The sequence below is a fragment of the Terrapene carolina genome, unplaced genomic scaffold (assembly GCF_002925995.2).
Source record: "Terrapene carolina triunguis isolate 2854851 unplaced genomic scaffold, T_m_triunguis-2.0 Scaffold29028, whole genome shotgun sequence".
Taxonomy (NCBI): domain Eukaryota; kingdom Metazoa; phylum Chordata; order Testudines; family Emydidae; genus Terrapene; species Terrapene triunguis.
Genome location: NW_020693379.1, coordinates 1 through 11,574, shown reverse-complemented (window position 1 = coordinate 11,574; position 11,574 = coordinate 1). Strand labels below are relative to the sequence as shown.

At 37.5% G+C, this 11,574-nt stretch overlaps 1 protein-coding gene across 1 annotated transcript; it reads right to left on the bottom strand.

Annotated features, from left to right (window-relative positions):
* Positions 1-380: 380 nt before the first annotated feature.
* LOC113409064 (cadherin-11) lies at positions 381-5,037 on the bottom strand. The gene is made up of 2 exons (XM_026662647.2): positions 4,325-5,037; positions 381-3,269 (listed from the first exon to the last, which is right to left on the bottom strand). The coding sequence occupies exons 1-2, from the start codon at positions 4,473-4,475 to the stop codon at positions 2,773-2,775; spliced, it is 648 nt and encodes a 215-aa protein (XP_026518432.1). The 5' UTR covers positions 4,476-5,037; the 3' UTR covers positions 381-2,772.
* Positions 5,038-11,574: the final 6,537 nt, after the last annotated feature.

The window sequence follows — 11,574 nt, the reverse complement described above, 5'->3', positions numbered from 1 at the left end:
CCATGTTCCTCAGCTCCTTACGGCCATTGTCACAAATTGCAGTAGCCCACAGTCTGCTCCAGTACATCAGGAACTCCAACCCAATCTACAGTCACCTCAGGACTGAGGAAACCGATAGGCATGAGTTGCACAAGCTCTAAGACACAGCCAACAAAGATCTGGGCTTTAGAGTCCAGAGAACAGTAGCATAGACTGTCACAAAAATGCCACTTTTTTCCCCCCACAAATGAACCATTTGTGGGAGTTCTGCAATTGTTAGCTAATTAAACACCATTCCCAGAATTGTATAGGTAGCATCAGTTAACCAATAAAGAACTATGCTAATTTCATATTCACTCGGAGGGGTGGGGGAAGAGGCCAAATGAAAAAGGACAAAAATCAGCAGGGAAAGAAAATTTATTTCCAAGCTTCTAAGAGAGAGCTACAAACAACAGAGACTAAAAACCAAACACTTAAAACTATTTTTTTAAAAATTAGTTGACAATGTCCTTTTAAAAAAAATTAAACATAAATGTAGAAAATGCAGTTATTAATTCTAAAACTTGCCCAATAGTGAAATAAAAACACCAATGATAAGGATGGAAACTTACCAATAGTTTTATTTTTTTCTATGTTAATTTGTAAATTGCTATTTATTATTAATTATTATTATTATTATTATTATTTAAATTTATGTTGGAGAAATGTGCAAATCTAGCAAAATATTCTTTGGATTATAAACATAGAAAAAATCAACAAAAAAGGAAATTTGAACCAAGTTAAGAAGTAATAAACTATGTAATTATATAGAATGCATATGCATATAATAAAGTGAAATATTACAATAAAACATTTTATAGTGAATTTGCTCCTTCAGCAAACTAAAATAGGGTTATAATGGGAAAAGTGAATATTTTATGAATATACGCCTGAAAATATATATATTTTTAATTTTTAATAGTTAGATTTAAATTTAACTACATATGGGGATTTCAGTTAAGGAGTACATCAAAAAAAAATAAGATTTCCTCTAAGGTTATGCAGTTTGGTACCTGACTGCAATTCAAGGATGGGATTTCTAAAATTAAAGATGGAAAAATTTATATCATTGCTATTTATTGCCTCTTCTCATATTGCAGTTGCTGATCGCTGACCCTTACCAGCAAACTATATTAAATTTAGCAGAATTACAGCTGCACACAGATGTTGAAAATGTTGATGCACACAACATATTTTTGTCCCTTGCCCATTCCAAACTAATATAAAAAAGGTTATAGATCAATTTTATTAGATTAAAAACATACATTACAAAGACCAACTCTGAAAATACTCAATATTTCGCTTATTAAAAATTAAAATATCTTGTTAGCTGTAGATGAGGCAATTCTACTGAAGTAAACTAAAAACATTTCTAAGTACCAGAACCATAATTAATGCTCAGGTAAGGTAATTGTCAGGTAGAACAGTCTTTAGGGAATTACTAACTAAAGTGGGTCAGATTTAAGTCTTTAGCAACTCGCAGAGCTTAGTAAGGATATTATAATTAACAAGTGTGGAGTATACTGTAAGTACAGTGCACTCCTGTTCATGTATGAAGTTGTTTCTGAGATCCATGGACTTTCTAGGCTATAAGATAAATGCATATTACATGGGAAATATTTAAAAGGATTAAATTTAATTTACTCCCAGAGTACAATAATTTTGTATGAAAGGTATTACTGTACTCTGGGAGCAGCCACAAGCTGTAGATAGAGAGGGTACAAAATGTTCACCAGACACTACAGATTCTTATCTAAAAACATTTGTAAAACATCTTTGATTTTAAATAATCACTTAACAAGGCAATAAACCAACTACAAACACATAATAAATAGGGCTATTAAAAGGTCACAATTGTAGTAAATTAGTTAGAACTATAAATGGAACATTAGAAACACTACATGTTTTCTTAAATGCTTAATAACCAAAACAAGAATTAAAAAAAGAATCATTTTATTTCGAAGTCTGCTTCTTATATTGAAGCACATATTAAAGCAACAGTACAATGTTCATAAAATATAAGTGTGATGTTGTAACATTTCTTACATGTCCGAATACTGATATTTGTATGTATACTAAAATAAGAACTTTAAAATTGTACAAATAGATACATTAAAAATGACATAGAAATAGGGCGCCTCCCACTGCAACAAGACAGAGTTTTATATCTGGCACGTATTAGTTCAAGATGAAAGTATAAGCAAAAAGATTTACAAGAATCAGCAGTAACAAGTTTGATGCTCAAGAGACATTATAATTGTACATTGTACTGTACATACATCATATGGGTTTAAGCTGGCTGAATATTATATATTTCAAGTTTAAAAATGCACTACATATACGAGTGTCCATAGTTTAAGGCGAAATTACAGCTCAGAACTGTTATCTTTTTCTAACGTGTGGAAGCTTCTTTGACATAAAAGATTTAGATGTTCATAATACATAAAAGATTTCCCTCATTTGTAGGTTCACTTTTAGAATTTTCCTTCCCTTAAATATTTTGTACTTCACAAGTGGGTTTTTCTCTAGTGAAGTTGATAACCAACTTCTATATTTGCCTTTTGTAAGAAAAGGTACTTCACAGTATTTACCACTTTTATGTCCTTTTCATTATTATTAAAGGAATCCTCTTTGTCAAACTTAAATGTTTTAATGAGCCTTTTCTTGATTTTTAAAAAAATACCTGCTTACATTTCTTCTGGATTCTTCAAAACATCAGACACAGTTCTTAAGGCCAAATTTGTAACTTTATTGTTAAGAATCATCATCAAAAGTGTCTTTGGAACCATACAAGTCTGCTAGTTTCTTAAAACGAGGTCCCCAGTTTTGTAGATAGTCATAGTCCAAATCAGAATCTGTTGTCGCCGACTCTAACGAGCTAAGTGAACCAGCCACTGAGCCTCTTCCTTCATAGCCATAGATCTGAATAGAGTCATAAGGAGGAGCAGTTGGATCATTATCAGCCTCTTGTATTCTTGTGTTGATGAAATCATCAACATCAACGCTGTTAGGAGCTGGCCGAAGCCCTGGTCTTGGCATATACTGATACTCGGGTTTTATGTCTTTACGAGGAATAAACCCATTGATGCCATCAGGGTTCTGCAAAGTAGCAATGTCAAAGGCTTCAGTGTCTTCCTCTCCACCACCTTCATCATCATAAGTTATAATGTTCTCTCTGACATCTTCTTCTTCAAAAACAATTAAAGGTTCTTTCTTCTGCCTTTTCAGTGTTACAAATAACACTACAATGACTACAGAAAAAATAAGAAAGAATGTAAGTTAGGTTAATTTCCCAACAAAGTCTATGTATATAAATGATTTTTCTCTAAAGAGAAAGATCATGCAGTGACTAAAGCATATCACATTCTTGTCATAATTATTGCATTTACTATTAGCTACTCTTGATGGCTGTGAGACACAAAGTTTGGATACAGGTGGGATATTTCCCTAGTTCTGAGGGGTTTCAGATCCAAGGTTTTGGACCGGGCCCATTTGTTGCTGGATACCAGTGCTTATTACGTGATTACTTTAAGGCTTTGATTTGGGTACTACACTGATGGACTCCTAGTCTGCACAGATCTCAGATCGCAGATCTGTGACTGTATGGGAGCCAACTATTCAGAAGAAAGGTGTACCTGCTTGAGATATAAAGCCCAATCAGCTGCATGACTGCAAGGTAGAAATGAACCTTTGCTGTCCTGCAACATCCAACACTGAATTCTAATTCCACACCCTGCTCCCACAATGAAATAGGAATTATTCTAGCTCCAGATTTCAATAACTTTTCTTTGATGACATGAATAGGTGAAGGGGCAAAGGCAAACGTGACCTGTTCTTTGTCACTCATTTTTTTTTTAAATAAATGTTGCCTTGTAGAGTCATCTAGTGATTTATATAGATACTTTTAAATACTCAGGACATTTATGATGCTTTACAGCTCTTCTCTCAATGGCAGGTCTTCTAAGTCATCAGTTTGTCTTTATTTCTCCTTCAACAGTAGGGAAGTTAAAGGCAAAGAGCTGGCATGAATTATTATTCCAGGCTGACCTCGATAAGCAATGTGTCATCCAGCGAAGGGCACAAAACCAAAAACTTTGTGTCATGGAGTTAGTATCACTCTCTCAAGCTGTTATATAGAGTACTTTACCTGGGCTTACTCAGGGTCTCAGCTCTAGTGAAAGGGAAGTGAAGAATACTAAATAAATTCATCTTTATGAGGGAACATATAGTATGTCAAATGTGGCCAAGTCAGGGTTAACATTGCAATATAATCAAAAGCAGATAAATAGGTAGGGAATTTCCTTACCTAACAAAATCACAATGCAAGCGAGAATGGCAATTAAAGCTCCAGTGCTAAGTCCAGCATTGAGGATGTAAGCTTCAGCATTACATGAGAGCATGGAACCATTGCTGTCACAGCCACAGACTCTAATAGTGAGGGTATTGGTGCTGCTCATTGGAGGGATTCCACCATCACTTATTACAATAGGAAGAAGGTATAAATCCTGCTTTTGTCGACTAAAGCCACCACGTCTAGCATAAATACCCGCTGTATTATCTGTTTAAACAAACAAGACAATCTTTAATCATCCAATTTCTTCTCAGACTCCTCTTCTTCATAAGTATTGAGAAAGTACATTTTGCTACAATTGCTTTCACTGTTTTAATGCTGTATTTATATACAGTAAATTGATTGTCCCATTTCTAATGACATGAGAAATTAAATATCATAGTTCCTATATACAGTAGTGCCCTATTTATTTAAATTATTCCAGGACGGGATATGGAATACAAGGAGTACAATACACCCCTGGCCTTTTTTGGTTGCATTTCACATTTCTTTTCCTGCATAAATTACTCTCATTTACAATTTCTGTATATTTCTGTTCACCTTTTAATTGTCTACCATAAGGGAATACAGCACCACAAGGAAAATCAAAGCATTTATTTATAAGGCAAGAGTATTTATGACAGTTTTAAAAGAGGTTGCAGATACTGCTGAATGCTTAGATTATTAGGAACATATAAACCAGCAATTCACGTTTTCTGCAACAGTGGGTACTTGCTAAAAACAGTGTTTGTGACAAAAAAAAAAAAAAAAAGAGGATCCGATCATGCAAACAATTACTGCTGGTTGTGGTGCTCAGTATAAAGAGAAACCATAATGGACCCCATTGGGCAATTCACAGTACTAAGCACTATGCCAAGTAGTAAACATCTGTAGAATTAGGCCTTGACAATGTACCTATGCTGATTCTGGGCCTGACCCAAAACCAATGGAGTCAGTGGAAAGCAAATTGACTTCCAGGACCTTAGGATCAGGTCCTTTGTACTCAGACTATCCCCTTAAAAAATGATAAGGATTAGATTTTATATAGATATTGCCCAAAGATATTCTTATAAGAGTGCAATTCCCACTGAAATCAAAGGAAAATGCACACAATATATCATGGCAGAATTTTTCCCTGATATTCCACATGGCCATTTCACTAGCACATATTTAAGTAAACAATAGTCTGACAATCAATATCTCCTCAGCACTCTTTGATCCCAGAAACCAGAAAGCTTGAAAGTGTATATTGATATAAGATGCTTCTTAGTGTATGTGCAATGTGCCTTGGGTGGCACATGATCAAGGTTCACCACTGAATTTGGTCTGCTGCTTGGATCATTAGTTTCCCCGCTTGGGTCGGGTACTGATGGGGAGTGCAACTTGACCACTGAGCCGTGCCCCCTTATAAGATGCCTGAACACACACAATGAACTGCACAATGATGCTCAAAAATTAACAATTTTAAGTGGGTTTGGAGCTATACTTTACACTGAAAACTTGCTCTTTATCCAAGTTTCAGTTTGAATAAGTACCCCAGCGTTTGGATGTTTATTCAAATTCCTGAGGACAAAAAAATTAGGAAGGAGAGTATGTAAAAGGAGACCTTCTGATGAGATTTCCAGTGTTTCCTGTTTCTGGTCAGACAGGAAATACTAAGAAAAACAAGAACAGTGCTTCTTTGTGGCATTTCTTGTGCTTCCAGACCCAGGACACTCAAAACTCAAAAACACTGCGGTGAGTGGAAGACGCAATTTTATCCAGCTTTTTCAGATCCTCAGAAAAGTTTAGTTTGGTTAATGTTCAGCTCAGATCTCACTTTACCCAAACCTCTTCGCTTTCTGTTTCTCACTTTTCCAAAAGGAAAGAAAAATGAAAATAGGATGATTCTTTTAGTCTTCTTTCTTAATCAGGACAGGTTAGTCACCTTCTGTGGCATCCATTTTGCTGCTGCTTTGGGATACAGCAGAACGGAACAAAGACTAATCCTTTTCCTATTGAAAACTCAGCATAAATTCCAGAATAATGCCATTCATAAAACTTCTTTTAATGATCTGACCAATGTTATTTCCAGAGAAACCTGTGAATAAATTAGACCTAATGGGGCAGAATCTTGCTTCCTACATTCAAAGCCCATGCAGAGGGAATTTTTGGAAGAAAATCTTCATGAGGACTTCCTTGTGGAAATCACCCCACATTGTCCCATGTGTTGGACAACGTTTGCTGCAACCCCAAACCTGGTAGATATGTAGGGATCTGTGGGAGATTAGGAACATATCTGGACCTGATATGGACCTCACCCCAGCTCTCTGGAAGTCTGACTGTTACAAAACAGCATGATACGTTTGAATTTTGACAGTAACTGGGTGGTAATGTTTTGCTTGAGATGGAGAATATCATAGAATCATAGTCACATAGGGATAGAAGGGACCACAAGGGTCATATAGTTTAACCTCCTGCCAAGATGCAGGATTTGTTGTGTCAAAACCCTCCAAGAAAATGGCTATCCAGCCTCCTTTTGAAAACCATGAGTGAAGGAGATTCCATAACTTCCCTAGGCAGTCTGTTCCACTGTCCTACTGTTCTTACTTTTAGGAAGCTTTTCCTGAGATTTAATCTAAATCTCCTATGCTGTTTGAAACCATTGCCTCTTGTTCTGCCCTCTGTGGCAAGGGAAAACAATTTTCATCCATCTTTTTTATGGCAGCCTTTAAAGTATTTGAAGACCACTATCATGTCCCCCTTAATCTCCTCTTTTCCAAACTAAACATACAGAGCTCCTTCAGTCTGTGCTCATGCGGCTTGCATTCCATCCCTCTGATCACCTTTGTCACTCGCCCCTGGATCCTTTCCAGTTTCTCTACATCCTTTCTATACATTGGTGACCAAAATTGGACACAGTACTCCATCTGAGTCCTAACCAGCACTGAACAGAGTGGTATTACCACCTCCCATGACTTGCACACTATGCCTCTGTTAATGTAATTCAACATTGCATTTGCCCTTTTTGCAACAGCATCACACTGTTGACTCATGTTGAGGTTGTGATCCACCACAACTCCCAAAGCCTTCTCAGCTGTGCTGCTGCCAAGTCAGCTATCCCCATTCTGTATTTATGCATTTTTCTTCCCAACGTGTAGCACCTTACATTTGTCTGTAGCCCAGTTCTCCAATTTATCAAGATCCCTTTGAATTTTAGCTCTATCATCCAAAATGTTGGCAACCCCATCTAGCCTTGTGTCATCTGCAAATCTGATCAGTATGCTCTCTAGTCTTACATCCAGGACATTAACAAAGACACTAAACAATACCAGACCCAGAATAGATCCCTGTGGAACCCCACTCGAGACCGCCTTCCAATCTGCTATCATTCCATTAATAGTTACTCCTTGTTTATGGTTGTTTATCCAATTATGTATCCACTTAATGGTAGTTCCACCAAGCCCACATTTCTCCAGCTTTCTTATCAGACTGTCCTGTGGGACTGTGTCAAAAGCCTTACTAAAGTCCAGGTATATTATGTCCACCATATTCCCCCTATCCACGGTTACCCTGTCAAAGAAGAAAATCATGAACAAAAATGTACAAATACAAGGTCTGATTTTTTTAGTATTTGTAGCTTTGGCAGATACTGTTTAATCCATTTCAAAACCCATTTGTGCTGCTAAATATTTACACTTTTATCATTTTATAGGTGGCAGTGTCTGTGTAATAGTCTTCAAATTTCAGGGGGTTAGAATGTAGTCATAACAATTTGCTGTCAGTTGAAATGTGGCATCCAATGTGTATCAGCCTTGTTTAACTCCTTTTCACATTTTTTAGTCTAAAAAAGTATCCACTAATATTAGTCTAATGTACAGTATTTTCCACACTAGGAATAATAGTCCATTTCTTCTCAAACAACCAAATAAAAGCTCACAAGATGTCAGATCATCTTTATGGTGAAAGAGCTTGCAGACTGATGGACGCAGGGCTACCTCTCCTGCAGTGGACGCAGTTGCCCGGAGATTCCAGAAACAGGACAGAAGAGACTTTAAGAGCCCTGCTTCCAACCCCAGCAAATGCCAAAATGGTACTCTGTAGACAATCAAAACTCTGACAACTGATAACACCCGACTGTACCGTTACTTTTCTGATTTGATTATCTTATGCCAAGATCACAACAATTTAATTACCAAACAGATCTGCCTAACCCCAAGCAAGCCTAAATCTCCTTTCCCTAGTATGTCATAATGTGAACTGTTTAGACTTGTTTGCTTGTTTTCTGCTAAGTAAGAAGTAACTAAGTTTCAGACAATTTAGGCAATCTTGTATGTTTTTCCATATTTGACCAATGATCAAAGGCAAAGATTTGGAATTTGCAAGTTTCATAAAAGAATTGGGTGAATGTTTAAAATAACTCAAAGATACAGTAATGCCTTAGCAAAATAGTTTTCAAAACTATACTGGAAGCCACACAGTAGGGATTTAGGAAAACTCTGATGCTCATTTAAATGACAGATAAAAAGGGAAGCTACTCAAAAACACCATGTGAAATATTATTAAGTCCACTACCTGTCACTGCTTCCTCTGCTCTAGTTGTGACCAACTCTCATATCCAGTATATAATGTCTTGGAGACAACAAAACCTTAACCTCTCAGGATAAAGGTAACATGTAATCCAGGGTAATATTTTCATCCTTGCTTTTTCATCATTTTCATGCCCTTTGATTCCAAAACAGAGCCTAACTGTAATCCAGGTACATGGTATCAGGACGAGAAACAGACGTTAAATATCCATGCCAGGTTAAAGTTGGATTCTTTACTCATTCCGCAAGAACCATACTGCAGCTGCTTGGCTGGCAATTTCAAGGACTACAATGTGCCACAACACGTTACAGAAGGAGGAAAACATCCATCCCAAATACCTTTGCAGTCCGTTCTGGAATATACATGTTTTCATTTTCCCAGTTGCTATTCCTTGGAGAATCCCTCTAGCTAGATATTACTTCAGGTGACTAGATCACCAATGCTTTTTGTGAAATGGCTGTGATAAAATTGTATCATATCCACCAATATTTATTTTTCCATTTTTGATTTTCTTCTTTGCTTCTTGCAGTCTTACCAAAGCTTTCCAAATTTCTTTCTCCATGAAGGTAGCTGTTGATTATTTTCTATTATGTTGTTTATATGCACACGCAGAAAAGCAGATAGTTGTTTGACAACAGAAGCTTATTGCAGAGTGAGCATTACGAGCTGCTGCACCAGAGGTGAAAATGTTGACAGAGCAGGGAAGACCAAACAGACTTCTGGTTGTAATTGCCTTGAATCTGCATCAGGCAGTGATTATTACTGGGTAAAATTCCATGGTAAGAAAAAGGAGAATTGCACTGGAGCCCATGTCTTTTACTGAGGGCCTCAAAAATCATTGATCAGACATGTGGCACTGAAGATCAGAACATGTTGCCATTGAAATAAAAGCAGCAGAACTGGACCATGAGTCTTCCAAAAGTCATCTCTTATATTTGGGCATTCCAGAACATTATATTACATCAGTGACAAGCATTAAGAGGAAATTCCCCCACGTGTAAAGGGCCCAACATAAGGCCAATGCACGAGTTTCAGACCAACTGGCTTTGTGCTTGACTCTGCACAGGGTGAATCTCTGCCTAACAGTACCTCAGTGCAGGATGGAGCGGGGATGAAAATAAGGAAACATGTCTATTAATAATCTGTCACTCTTTTCTTTTTTTAAATATTGTGGACTGGCTACTGCTCTTTTTGAAGTCAATTTCAAAACACACACTGACTTCAGCGGAAGTAGGATTGGACACCAAACGTATACATAGTCTGGGAAAATAAAGTACTGTTTATTTACATGGTATAATGTAAGTAAAGACTCAGAGCAAAAGTAATTTGATGCTTTATCACAGCATGAGATACCCCATTATCTCATGTTTTCTATGGAAAATACCCTGAGCTGAAAAACTTGGTAACACAGAAGGCTTTTAATAGGATGTAGAATGTGATTACTTTTTCTGGATTACTGCAATATGTAATTACTTTTAGGAGTCAGGAGAAAGAAACTCTATTAAATGATAATTATAGGACTGTATTCACTTTAAACTTCTGTAATAGACCTAAACATTGGAGTTTTCATTAACAGTTCTCCAAAAGTTAATAAAGCCATTTTTTTCTTGAAACTAGCAATTCCCTGTGAAAGAGGTGGCATGATACAAAGATTACTCTGATTTACAAATGAAAAAAGAAACTTTAAATGATTACATAAGTTATTTGACTTGCAAATTGTAACACACTCTGAAAAGGTTTACTATCTAGAACAGGGGTCGGCAACGTTTGGCACGCGGCTCGCCAGGGTAAGCACCCTGACAGGACGGGCCAGTTTATTTACCTGCTGACGCGGCAGGTTCGGCCAATCGCGGCCCCCACTGGCCGCGGTTCACTGTCCCGGGCCAATGGGGGTGGCGAGAAGCCGCGGCCAGCACATCCCTCGCCCGCGCGGCTTCCCGCCGCCCCCATTGGGCCAGGACGACGAACCGCGGCCGATCGGCCGAACCTGCCACGTCAGCAGGTAAATAAACTGGCCCGGCCCGCCAGGGTGCTTACCCTGGCGAGCCGCGTGCCAAACGTTGCCGACCCCTGATCTAGAAGTACCTACAATTTTAACCTTTTCACTTTCATCTCTAACTCCACCTTTTTTAATCAGAAAAGAGTTAAATTAACCACTCTGTTCAATTTGTCTTATAAAATGTACATGAATATATTAAGGAATGTACGAAAATGATGGAGAGACAGTAAAGTATGAAAAAGAAAAAATGAAGGAAGGATTGCATTATACTATGTATACTTTTTTATCTGGGTTAACTTTTTCATTAAAAGACAAAAAAAGAAAGAAAGATGACTTTGATGCTTGTAGAAATGAAGGACTAATAGAACTGGCTCAAACCAGAGACTATGCTAGCTTCGCCCTGAAGCTGTTTCAATGTATCTCAGTTCTGACATGGGATGCCCCTGCTGTATTAGTCCTGAACCTCTCTTGAATAGACTGCAAGTTATGCCAAATGGTGCCAAACTCTGTGGTGGGTTTCTGATGCACACTAATATCCATTAGAGATTTAGCTGATATTACCAAACTCACTGCTAATCTCAGTTTGCAGCTAGGTCTCCAAAGGTGAAAGGCTAGTCCAGGGGTCGGCAACGTTCGGCACGCGGCTTGCCAGGGTAAG